This window comes from Mya arenaria, chromosome 14 (genome assembly GCF_026914265.1).
Source record: "Mya arenaria isolate MELC-2E11 chromosome 14, ASM2691426v1".
Lineage (NCBI taxonomy): Eukaryota > Metazoa > Mollusca > Bivalvia > Myida > Myidae > Mya > Mya arenaria.
The window spans coordinates 9,419,423-9,445,036 of record NC_069135.1 but is presented as its reverse complement, the minus strand read 5'-3'; the positions used below and the strand labels follow the sequence as shown (position 1 = coordinate 9,445,036).

At 36.7% G+C, this 25,614-nt stretch overlaps 1 protein-coding gene across 6 annotated transcripts in view; it reads left to right on the top strand.

Moving 5' to 3' along the window:
• The window catches only part of LOC128216809 (serine/threonine-protein kinase B-raf-like), a 28,423-nt gene extending 5,563 nt beyond the window's left edge, over positions 1-22,860 (top strand). For 2 of the 6 annotated variants that reach the window (XM_052923475.1, XM_052923478.1), the window contains exons 8-17: positions 3,539-3,590; positions 7,384-7,473; positions 9,605-9,753; positions 10,144-10,340; positions 11,518-11,694; positions 12,241-12,287; positions 12,610-12,728; positions 13,031-13,162; positions 14,411-14,545; positions 16,438-22,860. In XM_052923475.1, the coding sequence (XP_052779435.1) occupies positions 3,539-3,590; positions 7,384-7,473; positions 9,605-9,753; positions 10,144-10,340; positions 11,518-11,694; positions 12,241-12,287; positions 12,610-12,728; positions 13,031-13,162; positions 14,411-14,545; positions 16,438-16,611 (1,272 nt within the window). In that variant the 3' untranslated portion in view covers positions 16,612-22,860. Of the gene's footprint in view, positions 1-294; positions 401-3,538; positions 3,591-7,383; positions 7,474-9,604; positions 9,754-10,143; positions 10,341-11,517; positions 11,695-12,240; positions 12,288-12,609; positions 12,729-13,030; positions 13,163-14,410; positions 14,546-16,437 lie in introns of all 6 variants that reach the window. The other 4 variants (XM_052923477.1, XM_052923480.1, XM_052923476.1 and 1 more) reach the window with 3 other exon arrangements.
• The last annotated feature ends 2,754 nt before the right edge of the window (positions 22,861-25,614 follow it).

Here is a 25,614-nt window from a genome sequence, read left to right as displayed (position 1 = left end):
TGGAAGTCATATTCATATGTTTGACAAATGTTTTATCTACATCTTATGTGATGATCGTGTGTTTGTGTTTGTTTGTGGCATTGTGCAAGAGTGTGTTTTTTGTGATCATGCTGAATTAGCACTTGTAAGTGTTGTGTAGGATAGCCAGCATATAGCGTAGAGACCAGTGACACGGCACAGACCAGTGACACGGCACAGTGTTTATGTTGCATCGCAGTAGTTGTTAAGTTTTGTTGGATGAAATGTTGCACACACCATGTTTATCGCAATTTTGGTTTATTTTTGTGATGTAAGGATGTATGCGAACGTTCCGTCGATTTATCTTCACCCCCATGATAACTTCTCGATGAAAGAAAAGTCTCTGTCGGCACCTGACGTTAACTTGCCCGGTCCCAAGGAGGTATTTCACTGGCTCCCGGTGCTGTCATCTTGCACTTATCTCCCTTTCTTTCACTTCAGTTTGTTTTGTATCCAATATATCCCAGACTTGAGTTTGGCGCTTCATTGGCCTATTGTAGGATTGATCTTGTATGCTTTCCAGTATGAATTTAGCTTAGTTGTACGACCTAAAGGTTCATGATTACTGTCAATGGAAGGTTAAATAGGTACCTTTGGGCTACATTTTAAATATGTATGTATATCTACAATTTGCAACACAGAAAAAATGTAAAACATGATTTGTTAGGATAACAAAAACACAGGGAAGTTATATTTTGATAAAATTTCATTGAAAATGGTGCACCACTTTTCTTGTTTTTGTCTTGCCAAGAAATTACAAATTGTGTCCCTGTTCAAGATAAGTATTAATTTGCTAAGTTGAAATGCTGTGAATGAAAATTCTAAACTTTGTTAAAAATCATTTGACCAAAGATGCTTTTTTTATGAAAAACAACAGTTTCAGTCTTAAGAACAAACATGTATGTTTTTGCATTAATTGAATTCTCTTTGCCTGATTTCAAGTTTCTTCAATGCTTATTTTTTACTTGTTGTGATATATCTTGTGAACTGGCTTGAGATGTATGTGTTGTGGCTTTAGTATAGCATTGTGTTAATAGTTTTTTTCAAATGGTGGTCAATTGCTAGACCTACCTTGTCTGATTGAGAACACCTTAGCTTGAGGTTCTCAAATTTGGTAGGGAAATTGGTCGTGAAAAGCATATGATATTGAAAATAATCAAATGTCACAGTCATGGTGATCATGAGCACAAAGAGCGTGTTCGATCGATAACCAGAAAATGCTTGGGATTCAAAAATTGATGGGGGGTGGGGTAGTCATGTCCTGCTGATGACCCCAATAGATTTTGAGGTAAGTAGGACAATCATCATGGTCGTGGTGACTTTGATTATAAAAGGCTTGTTTGATCACTAGAATATGCTTGGAACTATGATCAACAAACTTTGTTAACATATTGTTAACACTTCAAATGACCTTGAAGCATTTGTATATCTGCATAACTTGCATTTCCCAAATTCTTAACTTTTTATTTTCCATTTAACTTATTCACTGCTGTGAGGATGATGTATAAACATTTTATGGAAAACATAACTTATCAGCCCCTATAAAAACATTAAGAACTGGTCAGTAACTGTACCTACTATCCTCAAAACTTGCAGGGGTGTTGATCATAACTTCACATTACCCTTTGATCACATGTTAACAGAGTTGCTTTAACAGGGCTGTTGTTGTTTTATGGACTCATACCCATTCCATGTAGTCATGTTGATATAAAGTATAATAGCTAAACTCTATGCTACTCAAAATATCATTTTTCTGTTTGAAGACATATCTTAAGTGATTTTGGTTTTCTTTAACAGTAAAATAAGGGGTAGGGTTTTATTTTTGACTGTTATTCCTCAGCTTGTAACTAGTGCTATGCTTGGGCCCCTGACTTCTGCCATCAGGTCTCTTCTTTTGTATGCTTGTCAGTATTTTAGTAATAAGTCCTTTTGATTTTGCATAAGGGCACCATTTTGTTTCTTGTCTGTTATTTTAGTGACATTTTTTTTCAATACATGCATTCAGCTGAACAATGACTCATGATGCTTATTGCCGAAGGAATTTTGATAATTATTACTGTTTATTTGGGCCTGATTTAAAAAAGTGGTAAAAATCATTCATGTGCAGTTCTTTTAACTCTGAAATAAAATAAACATTTAACATTCAGGTTTAAGTTTTGTATTTGCTTAAACTCTGTCGATCATTTAGTTGAAATAGGGTTATTTGTATAAAGGTTTGCCAGTGTAAATTTATCCATTGGAAGAAATAATTGGTTTCCTTGTCCCTGTTGCTGTACTCAAGATATCCAGCTTGTCTAATTTATGACTTTTACATACTTCTTCTCTGTCATACATAACTTGAAGCCGTATTATAATGTTTTAATATCAAACTCAGTGCTGAAAATGAACTGCAAATGATTTTCTTTGCCTATATGTTTTTCAAACAAAAAGGTGTATCGTCATAGTGATGATGTCATCAGCAGCAGTGTTGGTGTGCACAAACTTACAGCTGCACTCTCACAGATCGACTGTTTTGACAAGTTTTTATTTTTAAATCTTGGGATGAGCCATTCTGCATAAATGTCTGAAACATATAAATTAATGAAATGAAATTTGGTACACATGTTGCAAAAAACATTACACACTAAAGTTGGGACCTTTATTTTTGGCTTAAGCTTTTATATTTGTCAAGTAAAGCTCTGGCGCACTCTTTTATATTTTGACTGTGATATGACAATACTTTTCATCCCATAGTTTGATAAGCCCAGGTAACATTGTGGCTACCTAAAACTAACTACTTACCATAACCTTTGAAATCAATTTTAATTGCTATGTAGTACCTGGATTTGCTTACATGTATATGTAGTTTGTATTGTAGCAATAATTTGCATGTACTTGTAATTAACATATTCTGCATCTGAACAAATAGTTTATTAGTCAAGTGTACCTTTAAAAAATGTACAACAGTACTTTACTTTGCTTATTTCAAGGTGTAGTGTGAAGAAATAGAGATGTCAAAATGATGAAATACTATTATTTTTGTCTTAGTAATAATTAAATATTAATAATGTCTTAGTAATAAATTAATTGTTGATATATCTATGCGCAATCTATCTTAAGTGCCGGATAAGACACTTTTTGGATAATTTAACATTTGTTAGATATTTTTCTTGAGAACCTTGACAGATTTGAAAAAGAAATGAAGATTGCGTTTTCTTGTCCAGAGTTTCGATTCTCTTGTTTAAGATACTAGTAATGTATAATATTTTCTTAAAAATTTCAGGAACTAATTTTCTAAATAATGAAAAATATATCTATTTGTAATATTTTGTGATTATACATATGAGATTTTAAAATGTTGCCTAAAAGCATACAAATTTACAAACAATATTTAATGCAAAACACTTTCAAAGTATAAAAAAGAGGCAATATTGGTCTGTGCGATTACAAGTGAATATGAGATAAACGCCTTTTGATTATTTAGCTTGCACACTTAAGAATCGCTGGTGTACATAATCATGGTATTTTGTCTTGTTTACAGGACGTGTTACACCACCTACAGCAGACATACGAGGCCTCCACCAGTCAACAAGGTGAGAGCATCTCCCATGTTCTTCCTGTATACCTATTTATTATATGCCAATCAATTTCCTTTTCAATATCAAGCAGTGAAAATACAGCTCGCCGTATTGAAAATTCCATATCACCATACAATCGTTTCTGATTCCGTATCATGCTAGTACCGTGTGTAGTCTAGGAATTACTTTCATGTCACTAAAAAAAGTGTGACAAAAATAACTGGTACAATAAAACATGTCAAATTTTAGATACATAAAATAACCTTATTTTACACATGCCATCAGAAGCATGTTAATATTCAGGAACATGGTCCTTCAAAGAAACATGAGGATATGCATGAAGCAGAGAACACTTTCAATCCATCTTTACAACTAGTTGTTTGCCAATTCGAAGTTCATAAATTGTTACATTATCAGAAACATGAGCATGTGTATTCAGCTCACCAAAACAAAGAAGGCAAAATCACGTCATCGATAGTTGAAGCGATTGACTCACCTTCCCTCAGTTCAGCATATAATGACCTTCAAAAAATTCCACGAACATTCACTTTGATAAAATGGCCGATTAATGAATAATGCAATATAAATACCGTTTATTTTTGTTATTTTTTTGTGCTGTGACATTTAATAATTGTTTTATGTATTAGCAATTTTGCTGATATATAAAATATTTTCGTCTTATTATCCCCCGCCTATTAAATAGGGAGGGGGATATTGAAATGGCGTTGTCCGTCCGTCCGTCTTTCCTTCCGTCCGTCCTTCCTTCCGTCCGTCCGTCCGTCACCTGCGTTTTCTCAGTAACTAGCCGGTAGAATTTCATGAAACTTAAAATAAATATGAACCACTATACTGGAATGATACCCGTCCAAAAAAAAAATTGATTGGTCAATTGTCCTTGGAGTTATTGCCCTTGATTTTTTGAAAAATGCACATTCACAGCCATTTCTCAGTCACTAGCCGGCAGAATTTCATGAAACTTAAAGTAAATATGAATGACTATACTGGGATGATGCCTGTTCATTTTTTTTTGGATTGGTCAATTGTACTTGGAGTTATTGCCCTTCATTTACAGCCATTTCTCAGTAACTAGTTGGTAGAAATTCTTGAAACTTGAAAAAATATGAACCAACATACTGCGATGATGCCTGTTTATTTATATTTTGGATTGTGTAATTTCTATATGAGTTATTCGCCCTTCATTTATTAAAAGATCCATGTTTGCAGCCTTTTCTATGCAACTAGCTGGTAGAATTTCATGACACTTGGAATAAATAAGAACCAACATACTATGATGATGCCTGTCTATTTTTCTTTTGGATTGGTCAATTTTCCTTAGAGTTATTGCCCTTGATTTATTAAAAAATCATTGTTTGCAGCCGTTTCTCAGTAACTAGCTGCTAGAATTTAATGAAACTTGAATGTTATATGAACCAACATCCTGCAATGAACTTCTTCGGTGAATTTCTACGGCTACATTTTTATCTCAACTATTGAGTACGTTCTCAACAACGGATGTGTTGGTTTTGTAAAATACAACAACAATTAATTGATATTACCTCCTTTTCCGATTTTCCGTTGCCGTTATAACTCAATCCAGTTAAATGCTGACTCACATCAAGTTTTTGTGAGTAGCATCCCTTTTGTAAAAAAGTAAACACTCATGTTTGTTTTCAATTTATTTCTCAATAAATCATTTTAACGTAAACATTCAATATATTTCTGCGTGTGTTAACTTGCGTGATTTTACCTATGTCAGTCTTTCTCTTCGGTGACACAGTACAGATACTTACTATTACCGCGTTCTTCCCCGGTCCGATATTTTCGACCTGAAATGGACTTGGAAAAAAACCAGATGAAATTATAATAGCATAGAAAGGACGCAGGCAATTTTTAAGACGAGAATTGGGGGTAAAAAAGTGCGTCCTATGCATGAAATAATACGGTAAGCAGTTTCGGAAAAGACAGTTTTATTTAATCATCCCTCTGATTTATTTCGTTAAAAATTTTTATCATAAAGTAGTCCCGGTCGATATTTTATAATTTGGCTCGGAAAGGGATAAACCAATGTGCTTACCTTATTCTTTCTGAGATTTTTTTTAACATTCAAGCACAAACAAGCCATCAAGCACAAACAAGCCATCGTTGGCGGGGGATATCTTTTCACTGAAAATGCTTGTGTTATACGTTTTTACACATCAAAATCAACATGATACCGGTCACCAGAAAAGCGTCCTATCATAATAACCCCTATATATATGCTGGTGCCTAGTTGGGGTATATCAGACTTCTATCATGTCCCTCTCCCACTTGTATGCTGGTGCAAAGTAGGGGAATATCAGACTTCTATCATGTCCCTCTCCCACATGTATGCTGATGCCTAGTTGGGGTATATCAGACTTCTATCATGTCCCTCTCCCACTTGTATGCTGGTGCAAAGTAGGGGAATATCAGACTTCTATCATGTCCCTCTCCCACTTGTATGCTGATGCCTAGTTGGGGTATATCAGACTTCTATCATGTCCCTCTCCCACTTGTATGCTGATGCATAGTGGGGGAATATCAGACTTCTATCATGTCCCTCTCCCACTTGTATGCTGGTGCAAAGTAGGGGAATATCAGACTTCTATCATGTCCCTCTCCCACTTGTATGCTGATGCAAAGTAGGGGAATATCAGACTTCTATCATGTCCCTCTCCCACTTGTATGCTGGTGCAAAGTAGGGGAATATCAGACTTCTATCATGTCCCTCTCCCACTTGTATGCTGGTGCAAAGTAGGGGAATATCAGACTTCTATCATGTCCCTCTCCCACTTGTATGCTGATGCCTAGTTGGGGTATATCAGACTTCTATCATGTCCCTCTCCCACTTGTATGCTGATGCATAGTGGGGGAATATCAGACTTCTATCATGTCCCTCTCCCACTTGTATGCTGATGCATAGTGGGAGAATATCAGACTTCTATCATGTCCCTCTCCCACTTGTATGCTGGTGCAAAGTGGGGGAATATCAGACTTCTATCATGTCCCTCTCCCACTTGTATGCTGGTGTATAGTGGGGGGATATCAGACTTCTACTTTGTCATCTTTGGTCGAATTTTGAAATAATTTTGCAATAGTGACTACCATAAGATGAAGTGTGGTGCCCAAGAAAGGAGTCACTAGTTTTATCTATTGACTTCTATCAACAGCCAGATTGCATTATTCTTCTAAGAGATATGGCCTTTGAGCATTAATCTTAATTAAACATTGTGAACATGTTAAAAGAGCAAAATATCTCAACCATTTGAGAACAACAGCCCATCACACTATTTACTTGTAAGTTGTAGTCATTGAATGGTTAAAATAACCTAATTCACTTTTGCCTCTTCAACTTGAGCATTTCTCATCAAATCTTGGATCAAATTCAGGTGTCATCGGCCATAATTGATGGTCAAAGACCAAACTCACATTATGTTCCATTTCCCTGTCACAGTATGCTCCATTTCCCCCAAAATACTTATCCAATATCTACCAAACATAATAGCAATGTTTATATTCATAATATATAATGTAAATTACAGTAATTGCAACATTCACATGGACTTATTGGCCTTGAATTTAGAAACATATTTTCCATTCCAATTCTCATAATCCTAGTTTAGTTTAAATATTTTAACTTAATTGTCCCTTTTAATTTCATTAGTAGTTGCTCCTTGAGGGTAAACACAATGCATTACTTGAGTTCAAAGCAGTTACTATAGAAATACTGTATTCCATAGTAAGTTATTGGTGTAGTTATGTGAAATGGTAGATGTGGATGAAATTTCAGCGAGTGCCCCGTACCGTTACCCTATGTATAAGGATAAGCGACACGCAAGTGACAGCTGTGCCAAGACGCAGCCAAGGGCTGGGGGGAAAGGTACCTGCACTGTGTGACCCTGCAGTAACCATGGCAACCAGCCCCGCCAGTCGCTACCTCGTTACCATCCTGCTACTACTGTGTTTACTACTTACGGGACTGAGCACTCAACTTGACTGCTTAAAAGTTCTCATGTTTTCATTTAAACCACACAAGTTGGCACTTTAGAAAGAAAAAGATGTAAAAATTAAGGGGAGGGAGGGATGCATAGATAATTAGTGTGTAAACTAAACGAATAGTTTGGTGCTTGGTCTCGGTGTTCTAATGCATCATACTGGCATTGTCCAGACGTGTTTTATTCATTGAAGTCTACCTGAAGAATATTTTTTTTAATATTTATGAGGAGCTTTTAGACACAGACTAGATTGGAATAGTCACGAAATAATTTTCAGGTTGATTTGTCTTATATAATTTCATATGAATACAAATGCTTCAGTTGAGAAATCAAAGTGTGAATAAAATGTGAGCTGGGTGACATTTTTGTTTAAAATAAATGTAGTAAAATCTCAGAAATGCAGCATTTGTCTTCCATGCAGGAATTAAGCTGTATGTTATTAGGTGTGACTAGGTTACTAAAAACTATAAATTAGTGAGTAATGTACATGTAAGAAGAAATTATCATTTCCTATTCCAGTGAATTAGGCTTTGTCTGTAAAAATGAAAATATATTTTCTGCAATCATGAGCAGCTTGATTCTGTGGGAACCCATGTTTCCGCTAAGTTGATACAGGTGAAGAGTAAAGTTAATAATAAAAAATAGATTGTACAACATGGGAAATTTGGGAAAAATACTTTTAGGTTATCTGCTTTGTTATTAAAAAAGATTTAAACTACTTTGCCTGTATCAGGATCTCAGGTTTGATGTGTTGGTTTTCAGTTTCTTCTGACGCGGCAGGCGGGGGCTCATGTTTTCTTGTTCAACACAAGCCAATGGAAAAAATTATTCACTGCAAGTTTTACGGAAAAAAATGTGAAAAAATATAGTTTTTGATAGGCTAAATTGACTGAAGTTGCTTTCAGATCCGGAAATATGACGGCAATGTTTGTTTTAGTGAAAAGATATCCTTGTACTTCTATAGACAACTAGTAGTAATTACCTGGTACATTTACCATTGGCTTATGTTTTGTGACTACGAAGAGTTGCCCCCAAGGCATGGATTTGGCTAGTGTAGATATCACCATTCTTCTAGATAGTGACCCTGACCTTGAGCTGTGACCTTTGACTTCTGACCTTGAATTTTACCCAGGTTGCTGTGAGGCTACTAACATGGCAGACAGTGTGTTTTACTTCCTGGGTTTATACTAACAAGTTTTTGAGCTGTTCAAAGAACAGTGATGTATCTATGTTTTGAAGGCATGGAATAATCAATGCAGTTCTTTTTTTAGACAAGCCACATTTATCTTGAGTTTGCTACTTGTTAAGTTCTAGAATTTGTTATTGAATTATTATTATTATTATTATACCCACACAAACAAAGTTTGTAGGGGGTATACTGGAGTCACTGTACTGTCAGTTGATTGGTTGGTTTTTCAAAAACTACTTTAAAAGTTTTAGACAGATTATTTTCAAACTTGATACACATCTTGATTAGAGCTAATGAACTCCATTAATGTTATGAACCTTTTTGACAGAGGTCCGGTAACAATAACCTATACCCATTGAGGATGTGTTCTTAAATTTGGTGGTTTTAAATTGCATAAGATTTGACTCGGGTTAATTTAGAAAGGCTAGATATATATTTTGTTAACATGTTGGTGGAGTAAACTACTTCCAATGTATATGAAACAGAGAAACTTGGTATTCATTCATCACCTGGAAATGCCGTGCATTTTTTTTGTAATAATAATAATAATAATAATTATTATATGCCTGTAATTGTTAGAAATATCTTGTGTCAAGGTGGTGTGTAGGGGTGGTCATCACTTCTGTCAGTCCTGTGATGGGGATTATTTAAAGCCAGCAAAAACAGTTTCAAACAGTAAATTTTGTTGTCAATTGGGGAAGATTCAAGAGCCTTTTATAATCCACTAAATATTCAGTTACATAGGTCAAATACCAGACTTGTCTGGATGTGATTGATAGAAGTTGTAATGACCAGCAGTTTACATGATCCAACATGTATGTTTTCAGTCCAGCAGGGGAATATATTGCACCTGCCACGGGGTTCTAATCATAGCCCTGTTGGGAGCCCCACAGACAGCTCCTCCCACTCCCCAACGCCCACAGGAAAACAGCGTCCACGTGCTCGATCAGTGGAAGCTGACCCCAGCAGGAGAACTGTGAGTAATGACCTTGTGCCTTAAGAGTTGCTGGTGGATACAGTGAAGTAAAAGTTCAAATGAAGTACTTTAATCAGTTACGCAAATATTTCAGAGAAATAAAGAAAATAATGACGGAAAGTTTCAAACAAGTTTGGGTGTTATTATTTTAAATATATGAATTGTGATTCTCGTAACATTTACCTCGGGTGCTCACAAATGTCTTGCTCACACTATTTCTTGCTCACACCTAATCGTGTTAATAATGTGAGTAGCTGACTTTGACATTGTGTGGTTTCAGGTTGGATGGAGGGTATCTTAACATTATTTGCTGACCATGAGTCTGTGTTGTGTTAGGTTGGCTGGAGGGAATCTAATGTGAGAAGTTCACCTTGACCTTTGTTATTTAAGGGTGGCTGGAGGGACTCTAATGAGGACTGGGAAATTCCTAACGAGGAGATCATACTAGGTCCACGGATAGGCTCAGGCTCGTTCGGGACAGTATTTAAGGGCCACTGGCATGGCTCTGTGGCTGTCAAACGGCTCAATGTTGTCAACCCAACAGCTGCTCAGCTACAGGCATTTAAGAATGAGGTTGCGGTATTGAGGTGAGTTGATCAAGCCTGGTTACGTTGCAGTAAACATGTTTAAGATTTTTGTTTAGTTTTCACTTAATGGTCTACCGTATTTTCTCGACGATAAGATGGGGAAATTTGGTCCTGATTTTGAGCCTTAAAGTAGGGGGCCCGTCTCATAGGCGAGTCGATAAGAATTTCATAAAGAATAGAGTCATAATCAGGAATATTCAACATAAGGTATTCAACTGACTGATTTATTGTCTGTGGATGACACCCCAATAAAAGTGACACGATCACACCCATCGGATTAAGACAACCATAGATCTGCTTTGTTTCGCTACGATGAACACTCAATATAACACATGTTATCAGTCCAAACACGTTGTTTTTCACAGGAGACATATTTTGTTACCTTTAAAATAAAAATATTTTGACAATTTTTTTTTAATGCATTGTTATTTTTTCTATGTCGTAAATAAAACTTACTTTTTCCTTACTATAAGGCTTTGCATATATCATGCACATGCATGTAACTAGCAGATTTCAATACATATTTCATTAATCGTTACATTAATTTATCCGCAATCATCAATGGTTATTTATTACTCAAAATTTAAGTCCCATCAACTGCAATCCAAACAAACACTTGCGAAAATATAACTCATTAACACATGTAATGGAATTTGTTGTTTGTCGGCTGCAGATCAAACAGTACAATTTGTGACGTCACAGCACGAGCTGTGTAAAGATCAAAGATGCACTGCAATGGTTTGTATTTAAATAGGTCAATCAAATACGGTATGAACCCACTTAAATCCCAAAATTGCGTCTAGGCTGGTTCAAACATACCATGCCATCGGAAAATAATAAAATAATAATCCCAAGCAAATGAACAAATTTAGTTGATATTTGGCTGTAAAGCTTGAACATTATCACTGACTTGGAGAATTTCAAAAGCTGGATTTGCTTTAAAAATCTACCCCGTCTTATAATGAGTCAAGACAAAAAGACCAGATTTCATGGGCAAAGTAGGGGGGTCGTCTTATAAGCGGATCGCCTTATAGTCGGGAAAATACGGTAAAATAACATATAACCTCAACTTCAGATGAAATTTGGTCCTTTTGGTATGTGTACATTATTTAAAGTTTATTTATTGCATTATCTCAGCTGTCTGCTCTTTATTGTATTCTGTGATCATTTACTTCAGGAAAACGCGGCATGTGAATGTGTTGTTGTTTATGGGTTGCACGTCAAAGCCTCAGCTAGCTATCATCACACAGTGGTGTGAGGGTTCAAGTCTGTACAAGCACCTGCACGTCGACGAGGTGAAGTTTGAGATGCTGGCGCTACTCGACATAAGTCGGCAGACTGCACAGGGCATGGAGTGAGTACAACAAGAAGTAGACATGTATGGGGTTGAGATCATGTGCTAAATGAGTGATCCTACTTTTGTAGGTCATTACAGGAGTCATAGTCTAATATAGAACAGAACAGAACATAGATAACCTGTACTTCAGGGGTTTTAAATCCTGAAATCAGGATTAAGAGCTTCAACTTGAGCCTATTGTACAGTTGTAAAGATTGTTATTTTGGTAGACATTTGGATTAACAAACAATAGGAAGTACCTTGAAATGGATATAAATGACTATTTCAAAACCGGTCTAAACCCATTTAGTCTGCTTTGGGCATGAACCCCTCATACTTAAACAGACCCCTTGGTATTTTTCATGATTGACAACTATCAGCTGTTGGAACCCCTGTTACTAGTACAGTTCATTGTTATCACAAAAACATTAACACATGGATTAATATTTACGGTAGTTTTTAGTTTGTTATTATAAAAGCTACTTGTGCAGAAGTAAACAGTATTTAAGAAGATGTGATCATGTAGTTTAATTGTATGTGAAGTATATGCTGTTTCTATTTCAGTTATCTTCATGCAAAGTCCATTATACACAGAGATCTCAAATCAAACAGTATCCTTCCTTGTGCCATCATGTTACAAGCATAATATAAACAAATCTCGCATAAGAAATCAGAAAGTTTTAATAGTAAAAGCCATTTTTACTGCCAAAAGGGCAATATATGTTTCACAAACCTTGTGATCTTATATTGGCTTTCCATCGGACAAGGCCCAATTGGAGGCATGTGACACTTTACTTTGACAGGTCTTGTCAAGCGTAAAACTGTTAGCTACCATTTAGTTTAAATAGATAACCTTAACTTACGCTGTAATAAGGTATATTTAGAAGCCTTCTTAAGCCAATTTTCCACCATATTCCTTTACTGTGTGTGTAGATATATTTTTAACGGATGATTTAACTACGAAGATCGGTGATTTCGGGCTAGCGACGGTGAAGGCACGCTGGAGCGGCTCACATCAGTTTCAGCAGCCAACTGGGTCCATTCTCTGGATGGTGAGGGCCTGTTTGTTAAACAGAATTCAGAAAAAAGTTTCTTTCAACTGACTGCAGTCAATATAATTATATACAGCTCTATAGGCTGTGTTCTTGGATAAAAGATCTGTTATTAGTGCTAAAAGTTGTTATGAGTGTGAAACTTAGACTCTGGTTGATTGTGAATATGGTATGAAATGATGTTGGTTTTTAAGAAAGAAAAAGAAGTAATGCGAACCTTAAAAAAAAAATCATGTCATTGTCCTGAAATCAGGTCATAATCACATGTTCTACGTCTAACTATGTGCTGTTTTTGTGTTCAGGCGCCGGAGGTTATTCGTATGCAGGAGCAGAACCCGTATACATTCCAGTCGGACGTGTACGCATTTGGTATCGTCCTGTATGAGCTGATGACCACCCAGCTCCCGTACTCACATATTAACAACAAAGACCAGGTACTTGACCAGTATAAGGCTGGACTCTTAATGTAGCCAATCTTTTTGATAATGAGATTTCAAAAAAGTTCACTTAAATATCTGGCCAGGAGGGCTTACAGCTTGATGTTAATGTGTATATCAGCTGGCCTGGATGGCTGACAGCTTGATGTAATTGGGTATATCAGCTGGCCTGGAGGGCTGACAGCTCAATGTTAATGGGTGTATCAGCTGGCCTGGAGGGCTGACAGCTCAATGTTAATGGGTGTATCAGCTGGCCTTGAGGGCTTCCAGTTCAATGTTAATGGGTATATCAGCTGGCCTTGAAGGCTTACAGCTCAATGTTAATGGGTTTATCAGCTGGCCTTGAGGGCTGACAGCTCAATGTTAATGGGTGTATCAGCTGGCCTTGAGGGCTTACAGCTCAATGTTAATGGGTATATCAGCTGGCCTTGAGGGCTTACAGCTCAATGTTAATGGGTTTATCAGCTGGCCTTGAGGGCTTACAGCTCAATGTTAATGGGTTTATCAGTTGGCCTGGAGGGCTGACAGCTCAATGTTAATGGGTGTATCAGCTGGCCTTGAGGGCTTACAGCTCAATGTTAATGGGTGTATCAGCTGGCCTTGAGGGCTGACAGCTCAATGTTAATGGGTGTATCAGCTGGCCTGGAGGGCTGACAGCTCAATGTTAATGGGTGTATCAGCTGGCCTTGAGGGCTTACAGCTCAATGTTAATGGGTATATCAGCTGGCCTTGAGGGCTGACAGCTCAATGTTAATGGGTGTATCAGCTGGCCTTGAGGGCTTACAGCTCAATGTTAATGGGTGTATCAGCTGGCCTTGAGGGCTTACAGCTCAATGTTAATGGGTATATCAGCTGGTCTTGAGGGCTTACAGCTCAATGTTAATGGGTATATCAGCTGGCCTTGAGGGCTTACAGCTCAATGTTAATGGGTTTATCAGCTGGCCTGGAGGGCTGACAGCTCAATGTTAATGGGGTTTTTCAGCTGGCATAGAGGGCTGTCAGCTGGGTGTTATTAAAAATTGGTAAATGGTGTCTGCAAATAACTTAAATAAGAATAGGAAATGATAAAAAGTGGCGTGTAGGTTGTTTATGTGGAGAGCTAGCATGGTATTGCTTTTGAGGGAGTCATGTTCAAGGTTAATGTTACTTAAAATAGATTTTGTCGCATTGCTGTGTTCTTAGTTTCTGATAAACTTGTAAAAACTTGTAAAACTGTTAAAATAATGTATCATTATGTTTCACCAGATTCTGTTCATGGTTGGTAAGGGGTACCTATTACCAGATGTTTCCAAGGTTCGTAATGACTGCTCGAAGGCCCTGATACGCCTCATGCAGGACTGCTGTACATATGATAGAGAAAAACGACCACTCTTCCCACAGGTAAACTTGTTCAGTTTTGTAGCTACAAGTCCATTTTCTTTACAGTCTTTTTTACTTGGCCATAAAGACAAGCTTTGAAATTCTCCTACTGAATTTATTAATAACATATTAATGCATCATTTTGGAATAGTAAAGGCATGTACTCCTTTTTGACCAGTGTACTAAAGACATGAATTTCTGCTTGCATTAGGCCTCTTTAAAGCGGAACATTTCAACAAAAAGGAAAGTTTTGTTTAAAAGTATGTTCAAGTAAACTACAGTCCATAAACATGAATATTTGATTATAAACCACTTTTGCTCCAATGTATACAAATCCCACGTATTAGAAATTGAATTATCGAAATTACCTATAATTGGTATTGTCAGCACATTAACAATAGAAGCCTTTGTCCAATTATCACCAAATTTGGTAGAAAGGTGTATTGGCATGATATATCAGACAAGTTTGATAACCAGCTTTATCGCTCCAGACGTTCAAAAGTTATCACCCTTTAATTATGCCCCCCTTTGCACATGTCTGTAGGTCGGTCCGTCGGTAGACCAAAGCTTGTCTGAGTGATAACTCAACAATTCCTTGATGAATGATCATCAAACTTGACATGAAGGTTGGGCCTGACCACTAGATGACCCCTATTTTTTTGGGGGGGGGTCATCGGGCCAAAGGTCAAGGTCACAGTGACCTTGAATGGTAAAAGGTTGTCCGAGTCATAACTCGACAATGCCTGCACCCATGGCCTGCATACTTGACTAGGAGGTTGGGCCTGACCAGTAGATGACCCCTATTGTTTTTGGGGGTCATCGGGCCAAAGGTCAAGGTCACAGTGACCTTGAAAGAAAAAAGCTTGACTGTGTGATAACTTGACAATGCCTGCACCCATGGCCTTCAAACTTGACATTTAGGTTTTTGTTGACCAGCTGATGACTCCTATGGATTTTGAGGTCATAGGGTCAAAGGTCATGGTCATAACACACTCTATCCTCACATTTGAATGGTCATTATCTTAAAACTGCCTTACAGCATCCAATGTCAGTGAATATCAGCTGTCATTTCGGTCCATGCATATTGCATTCAATTGTCCATATAATCCTGACAACATGGCGCTCAGGGGGAGGGGGGGGGCATAATGTTTGAATGCTTGTTATAGAAAGTATCTCAAATCTGTTTAGTCTGTTCATAAATTTTAAAAACCATTGTCCAATCATCACCAAATTTGGTAAGAATGTGTATTGGCATAATATCTTCAGTTTGATAATAGCCCTATTGCTTAAGTCACTCTAGAGTTATTTAAATATAGAAATTACCTAGAATAGGTCTTTTCTGATTAATTATTTTAGAATCCTTTGTCCAATCATCAATTTGGTCAGAAAGTGTATGGGAATAATGTCTTGGACAAGTTTGTTAACCAGCTTTATTGCTCTAGTCACACGACAGTTATCGCCCTTTCATTATATAAATTGGCTCAAATCTGGGTTTGTCCAATGAATTTCATCACCAATTTTGGTCAGAATGTGTATGGGAAGAAAATCTTGGTCAGGTTCCATAACCAGTCATGTAGCTTCAGTCGCTCGTGAGTTAGTGTTTGCTCTCTAAATTGTGCTTACATACAACCACTTATCACCAAACATGGTGTCCTAAAATAAGGACAGGCGTATTTTGTGACAGTGACACTCTTGTTTGTGTATATATTTAGTAAAGTAATTTTAAGCTACAGTTAATGATGGTTACGCCATGAAAATGGCTTTAACAGAACTAAAAGATCATCTTTTATTAAATTATGCAAAAAGTCCATGTTTCAAGTTCAAACATTGTAGGTTTCATAATAGAAAAGTTTATTTTTAGTTTTGTGATATTTTATGATTCTTCATTACCATATCTCCTGTTCCGCCTTCAGATCCTAGCCTCCCTGGAAATGCTGGTGTCCTCGTTACCCAAGATCGGGCGCAGTCGCTCCGAGCCTATCATGAACAGCTCACACTCAGATGATCTTGACATGATGTACATGTGTGGCTCCCCGAAGACACCCATCAACAGCCACTACAACCAGTTCTCCTTCCTTAACTTCTGATAAGCCACCGCCTGGTCCAAAGATAAGGGCTATGCTATTGTTTTCCTCTTCTCCGACCTGGCCATGCTGTTGAAGTGGAGAGTGGCAAAAACGATACTCATCCTAAGCTGGTTTGTTAATATGAGGCCACCAGCATCAGTCAGGAGTTCTTATAGTGGGCATGGCCAAGAACTCTGCAACATTTAAAATCCAATGTGATACGAACTTCAAGACATATTACATACTCAAGTTGAGTATAAATAGGACAGTGATAAGCATTTATTAGGCATTAAGCCAGCTCCAGATTTATTGCAGCAAAGCTTTTGCTTTTGAATAAGTCAAAGTATTCGCATCTTTAGGAGGGTACTATTGACTCCCATGATTTTATGTGCAATTTTGACTTGCTTAGTGATCATTGTTGGATTCTAGATGTTTGAATGGGAGAACAGAGCTGTGTATAGCTGTTAAGAAAGAACAGAGCTGTGTATAGCTGTTAACAAAGAACAGAGCTGTGTATAGCTGTTATCACAGTTATAGAAAGAACTGTCATCATCTCCTGACAGACGGTATGAAGCAAAGCAGTTTGGGTTGATGCATTGTCAACTTCAAATGCAAGAATTCTAGTGAGGGTTTTATGTATAAGAATACACTGTTTGTATGGATTACCCCACGGCTGTGTAACATAAAGTACATCAGTGGAGTTGGAAATGTTGTAATACACCCATGCCGGGACTGAAATATTGACAGCCAATGGGTGGAGCTAGGTTGACCTGTTGCCATGGAAATGTCTCAGTCACCATGGAGATATACAGAGATGGATTCCTTTACTGGGCATTGTTGATATCATTAAAACCAACTCATAAGTGTGTTCTTTCCAAGTGCTTACACATCATTTTCATTAATTTTTAGTTCCAGATTAATTTTAACAGAGATTTGTAGGTAAATATTCTGCCAATGTGTAGAATTTGTATACAAAGCTGTGATAAAAGCAGACATTTGAGAAGTGTAAACATTTTAAATACCAGTATCCAATATCCAATGAATTACTTAGTAATCAACTGTTATCAAGGATTTGATTACTGCTATCAAGGATGACATTTCACAAGTTGAAATAATTGTTAATGTCATTAATATTTATATAGCCATTAAATTTATTGCATATTTTGTCGAGCCCGCTTGCAGGTAGCTTAGGTTGCTTCCGTCAATGGCAGCCCATGGAGTGAATGTCTGTCTGTCTGTCTGTCTGTCTGTCTGTCCGTACGATCATATTACTTGGCTATACACTGAGAGATTGTAATAATATAACTTGGCACAAATGTTCACAATGAGAAGCATACCTGGTCAAGACCAAATTAGGGTCAAATTCTGGCATTTTTGCTTGTCCTGGCTGTAACTTAGCCATGCTGGGGGACTTTCGTCACATAATTGGTCTGGTTATTGCCTGCAAGAACAATGCCTAATTTCAAAAGTGAAATTGAACGCCACAGGTCAAACTTCCTTGTATTTTGCTTGTCTTCATGGCGCTGCATTGGTTTAAACAAAAATTTAAAACAAGGTCACATTTATGGTAATCAGATTATCTTGTATATTCTCTTGTTTGACATCCCTGTTTTGCATAGACATCAAATTTCCATAAATTACTTAACTATGCCAATAAAACAATATGAATTCTACATTCATGAAACAAATTATATTTAATTAAACAATCACGAACAGAACTATGGTACTCAATTATTTCTATACAGCAGTGGGCTCGACATTGTTGCACTTTGCTGACAAAGCTCTAATTTATTATAGTAAATTATTCATATTAAAAAATAGAAATCATGCTTTGTCATTTCAACTGAATTATTGATCAGTTTAATTGTTTCGAAAATTCTCTACTCATAACATGATAACAGAACATAACAATGACGTTGATTGGAAATTCAAATGAGGCTTTTGACTGTTGAATAAACAAATCTGTTTATTTGTTTTTTTGTAGAACAAATATAATACATGTTCCATTATTAATTGATTCATTGTCATTAAATCATATTAGATATCTGGTTGCTCATAACATGTTGGTTAAAGCACTAATGGTAAGATAAATGTATTTGGTTGGGTCACTGAATTTATTCCGGTTCTGCATAAAGAGATTTTACTTTTTATCAAAAATTCTGTTTTTTCATGTTTGGTAATATTTTTCCTTAATCATTATCAATACATGCCGAATAATTGACAAACTTCTGGTAAATATATTGGTTTCAAAGAGATGATTTAAACCAGATTATCATGGAATTCTATAAAAGAAAATCACATACTTTTTTTGAGAATATTGTTGATGGACAGTATTTCGATTGCCTTTAATTTGTTGTTCCCCTGGTCTGTGATTTGTGCTGCTTGGTGTGATTTTATTTATTGTTTGTGTATATTTAAATGCTTTACGTTTTACATGGTTTTTGATAGCCTCTCTCATTGAGAACACTGGGCAGTTTGTGTGGAGTGAAATAATGTTTTGTCAATTTCATGGCTTTTAGGCTGGTACATACATGTATATATGAAATGGAATACACTGTACTGGAATACAATTGTGAAAAAATGTGATCAAAAGAGAGCAAATTTGTCCTAGAATACTTTTTTAGACGTGTCGACAATATTAAGATAAGAATTAAGTGTCAATAGAATAAAGATAATGAAGTGTCAACAATATAGAGAAAACAAGAAGTGTCGACAATATAGAGATATTTAAAGTGACACTCTTATTCAAAATCATTACATACACATGTATAACAAACATTGATTGATAAACCTTTACTACTTACTAAATAATGCAATTATGGAAAATATTGATTACTGAAAACTAGATTTTAAATGTGTTTATAATAGGAGAAAGTGAAAATATATTAAATGATTGGTAAGTGCTGAAAGATTTACTGTGATCTACTATAGTCTCCTAAGGTAGAAATACCGTGTTTTATGCACATTTCATTCAAATTAAACTCGGTATCCTTCATAAGAACTATTGTTTTCGACATTTATTCATCCTTTAAGGAATATTAAAACATTATTATTAATTGTGGTAAATCTTCTTTGGGAACAAGAGTACATCTTTAACTGTTGAGAATATTGAACAATGAAGAGGCAAAAACATTTAGATAACAATTAAATGTCACATAGATTGAGATAATTAACTGTTGCCAATATTGGAATAGTTCAGAGATAAAAATGTAGTGTGTAGAATGAAATGTGTAGACACTACTGAGATAAGAATGAAATGTGTAGACACTACAGAGATGAGAACCAAACATGCAGACACCACTGAGATAAGAATGACATGTGTAGACATTCCAGAGATATGAATGAAATGTGTAGACTACTGAGATAAGAATGAAATGTGTAGACACCACTGAGATAAGAATGAAATGTGTAGACACTACTGAGATAAGAATGAAATGTGTAGACACCACTGAGATAAGAATGAAATGTGTAGACACTACTGAGATAAGAATGAAATGTGTAGACACTACTGAGATAAGAATGAAATGTGTAGACAATGTTGAGATAAGAATTAAACATGCATACACTACTGAGATAAGAATGAAATGTGTAGACACTACTGAGATAAGGATGTAATGTGTAGACACTACTGAGATAAGAATGAAATGTGTAGACACTACTGAGATAAGGATGAAATGTGTAGACACTACTGAGATAAGAATGAAATGTGTTCACACTATTGAGATAAGAATGAAATGTGTACACACTACTGAGATAAGAAATAAATATGTAGACACCCTGAGATAAGAATGAAATGTGTAGACACTACTGAGATAAGATCACAATTAAAACTGTCTATATTATTGAGGTATTGTGATAACAAATGTGAAGACAATATTGAGATAACAATTACATATGTTCAATAGATTACTTTTTTTCAATTTTAAATAAAATGAAGGGAAGTGCAATTTCAGTGTGCATACATGAACCTGTGTTGTGTCCATATGTCCAATATTGGTGTTTGTGTTGTGAGAGGTAACTGCTGTATACCTGTCTGGCTACATGCAAGTGCCTTGTTATGTACACACCATGCAAAACACACCATCCAGTACACACATTTCAGTACACAGCATACACAGTACAGTACACCCCACACAGTACCGTACACCCAACACAGGACACACCATACAGTACACACATTTCAGTACACAGCATACACAGTACAGTACACCCCACACAGTACCGTACACCCAACACAGGACACACCATACAAAACAGACATTTCAGTACACACCACACAGTACCGTACACCCCACACAGGACACACCATACAAAACACACATTTCAGTACACACCACACAGTACCGTACACCCCTCACAGGACACACCATACAAAACACACATTTCAGGACACACCACACAGTACAGTACACCCCCAGACAGTTCAGTTCACACATCACCAAACAGTTCATACCAGTTAATACACATAGTAAAGTACACACCACACAGTACACAACACATAGTTCAGTACACACTGTTTAGTACACACCACTTAGTACACACAGTACAGTTCACACCAAACAGTACAGTACAAAAAATGCAGAACACACAGTTTACACAGTACAGTTCACACCACACAGTACAGTACACAAAATGCAGAACACACAGTTTACACAGTACAGTTCACACCACACAGTACAGTACACAAAATGCAGAACACACAGTTTACACAGTTCAGTTCACACCACACTGTATTGTAAGCACCACACTGTACAGTAAACACTACACAGTATGGTAAACACCACACTGTACAGTAACACCACACAGTACAGTTAACACCACACTGTACATTTAACACCACACAGTACGGTAAACACCACACTGTACAGTAAACACCACACAGTACAGTAAACACCACACAGTACAGTAAACACCACACTGTACAGTAAACACCACACTGTACAGAGTAAAGATACAGTATGGTAAACACCACACTGTACATTAAACACCACACTGTACAGATGCAACATACAGTATGGTAAACACCACACTGTACAGTAAACACCACACTGTACAGATACAACATACAGTATGGTAAACACCACACTGTACAGTAAACACCACACTGTACAAAAACACCATACAGTATGGTAAACACCACACTGTACACTTAGCACCACACTGTACAATAAACACCACATTGTACAGTTAACACCACACCGTACAGTAAACACCACATAGAATAGAACACACAGTACAGTGCTTACCACACAATACATAACACACCACACAAAGTACATTCAATACAGTACACAAGTACTGTTCACACCACATAGTACAGTACACAATGTACAGATCACACCACAGAGTATGGTAAACACTACACAGTACAGTTCACACCACACTGTACAGTAAACACCACACAGAACTGTTCACACCATACAGAATAGTACACAGAGCACAGTACACACCACACAGAACAGTACAAACATAACATTACACACCACACAAAGTACATTCAATACAGTACACACAATACAATACATACCGCACAGTACACATACAATCCACACACCAAACATTGTCGCACATCATCTTTAGATTAGGCACAACATAAGCTGGAGTAAGAGTTGTGCTTTTGTATGGACTTGTTTCCCTTTAGCAAAATATTTATTGCTTAACAAACCTAGGCATGAACTCTTCCATGAGTCACAATGGTCCATTATTGTCAAATCTGTAAAATTTGAGAAAGTACTTCCATGCTTTTGGCTTTTGTAAAATTGTTTTCTTAAATGATGAAAGGACTAAAACTTTGCAATTTTTAATTAGTAAGAAACTGAATAATATTCTGGCTATGTTTGAATTGGTTTACTTAAGACAAGGCCATCATGTTTTCCGCCAAAGAAATGGGCATTATTTAAACCAGAGTTAATGTTTGGTCTCCAATGATTGAAATTATTTATTTTCAGAACCATTATATATGTATTTGTATGAATGTTTTATATGTTAGTGTGTTATTTTTAACTTTAAGAACTTATTTTATGTGATCAGCCCTAAGTTAAGTATGAAGATTTTTGTTGTGTTGTCAGAAAACAAGCTGTGTAACTAATAAGCCTTTGAGGTTTTTTTGTACATACAGTAACACTGTTTTCTCTTATTTATTGCTATTTATATTGTGCAAGATGTCCTAATTGGCTGTACAGAGATTTTGAATCGTTTATCTATTGTAAAAATGTACATAGAAAAATATACAAAAGCCGTGATTTATTAAATAAATTAAAATTTCATGTGTATCTGTGTTGTTCAATACTACCATATTCTCTCATTGTCAGTCTAAGCTCATTCAAGTATTGGCATGGCGTTGTAGCAAGCTCATTATCAGTCTATGGTCGTTCCAATATCGGCATGGCGTTGTAGGAAGCTTATTGTCAGTTTAAGCTCATTCAAGTATTGGCATGGCATTGTAGCAAGCTCATTATCAGTCTTAAGGTCGTTCCAATATCGGCATGGCGTTGTAGGAAGCTTATTGTCAGTCTAAGCTCGTTCAAGTATTGGCATGTCTTTGAAGCTGGCTCATTGTCGGTCTAAGCTCATTGTCAGTCTAAGGTCGTTCCAATATTGGCATGGCGTTGTAGGAAGCTCATTGTCAGTCTAAGCTCGTTCAAGTATTGGCATGTCTTTGAAGCTAGCTCATTGTCGGTCTAAGCTCATTGTCAGTCTAAGGTCGTTCCAATATTGGCATGTCTTTGAAGCTAGCTCATTGTCGGTCTAAGCTCATTGTCAGTCTAAGCTCGTTCAAGTATTGGCATGTCTTTGAAGCTAGCTCATTGTCGGTCTAAGCTCATTGTCAGTCTAAGCTTGTTCAAGTATTGACATGGCGTTGAAGCTAGCTCATTGTCAGTCTAAGCTTGTTCAAGTATTGACATGGCGTTGTAGCTAGCTCATTGTCAGTCTAAGCTCGTTCAAGTATTGGCATGTCTTTGAAGCTAGCTCATTGTCAGTCTAAGCTCATTATCAGTCTAAGCTTGTTCAAGTATTGACATGGCGTTGAAGCTAGCTCATTGTCAGTCTAAGCTCGTTCAAGTATTGGCATGTCTTTGAAGCTAGCTCATTGTCAGTCTAAGCTCATTATCAGTCTAAGCTCGTTGAATTATTGGCATGGCGTTGTAGCTGGCTCAATGTCAAGTCTAAGCTCGTTCAAGTATTAGCATGGCGTTGTTGCTAGCTCATTGTCAATCTCAGCCGTCAAATATTGGCATGGCGTTGAAGCTAGCACATTGTCAGTCTAAGCTCGTTCAAGTATTGGCATGGCATTGTAGCTAGCTCATTGTCAGCTTAAGCTCGTTCAAGTATTGACATGGCGTTGTAGCATGCTCATTATCAGCCTAAGCTTGTTCAAGTATTGGCATGGCGTTGTAGCTAGCTCATTGACCGTCTAAGCTCGTTGAATTATTGGCATGGCGTTGTAGCTGGCTCAATGTCAGTCTAAGCTTGTTCAAGAATTGGCATGGCGTTGTTGCTAGCTCATTGTCAATATCAGCCCGTTCAAATATTGGCATGGCGTTGAAGCTAGCACATTGTCAGTCTAAGCTCGTTCAAGTATTGGCATGCTGTTGTAGCTAGCTCATTGTCAGTCGAAGCTTGTTCAAGAATTGGCATGGCGTTGTAGCTAGCTCATTGTCAGTCTAAGCTTGTTCAAGTATTGGCATGCTGTTGTAGCTAGCTCATTGTCAGTCTAAGGTCATTCAAGTACTGGCATGCCGTTGTAGCTAGCTTATTGTCAGTCAAAGCTCATTCAAGAATTGGCATGGTGTTGTAGCTAGCTCATTGTCAGTCCAAGCTTATTCAAGTATTGGCATGGCATTGTTTGTAGCTAGCTCAATTTTCCTTAATCAATTTTATAATGTATAAGACTCAAAGGGATTAGAAGCACTTTTAATTAACCAGGACTATTGTAGTTTAAAGTTATACCTAGGTTGAAAAAGAAACAGCTGAGCAACTGGCCATCAGTGTATGCTGAATGGGGTACTCCCTTATAAACTCGTTGTTATCTTATCATTTTGATCATAGGCCCAGGTGATATTATAAATAATACAGTAGATATAGCTTCCTTATATCAGTAAGAGTTTGGAAATTCATTTACTCGTTTAACTCAGATCTTATACAAAAGAAAAATATAGATAGCGTATAAACTAATAATACAAAGTTCTATAAATTGTCCATTTTGCTTCAACACCACCGAAAGTTGTAGCGTCCTTGATGCCTTATTTATATCTCGCCCAATTCAAAATGAAAAAAAAATATATCAATGAAGAACCCCTTTTTCTCATTTCTTTTGTATCTGAAAGTCACAATGCTGATACATAACTTTGATGTAGTCCGTGATGCTGTATTTGCCATGACACATCAAACTGTTTTTACATGTCCGTCCATATTATAGGACAAATTATAGTTTCATATTGATAATGAGGTAAGGAGATCAAAAGACCGGGTCACAGTGACCTTGAACAGAAACATACCATGTCCGATTAATGTAAAGAGAACGCTTCGATCAACGGTCCTCAATCTTGGTAGAGAGGTTGGCTATGAACTTCATTTACCCCTCATTCATTTAATGCGAACTGACTAATGGCTGCCATAAGCTGCATATATTTATTAACAACATCTCCTGTGCTCTAATTATCCTTCCTTCAGGCCCAATCAGGGGCATATGTCATGTGACTGTGAAAGCGTATGTTTGATCTTTTTTTGATATTCAAAATTTTAATGGAACAGATAACAAAAAAAACATAATGCATATACTTTATTTATTAAGATACAACTTATATTTTAAGCCAATGAAATTGCACTCATTTGATACACACTCCCTGCGTCAGATTTTGCGGTGACAATGTGTCAGCCAATGAGTTTTGATTCTAATTCAGTAAGATGACCTGAAGTAATTTCTTAGTGATTAAGATGAACAAGTTCGCTACGCTCACTCCGCCCATACATAAAGAATTTGCTTCATGTCATCTAACAATTACAAAGTACTAGAATATAGTT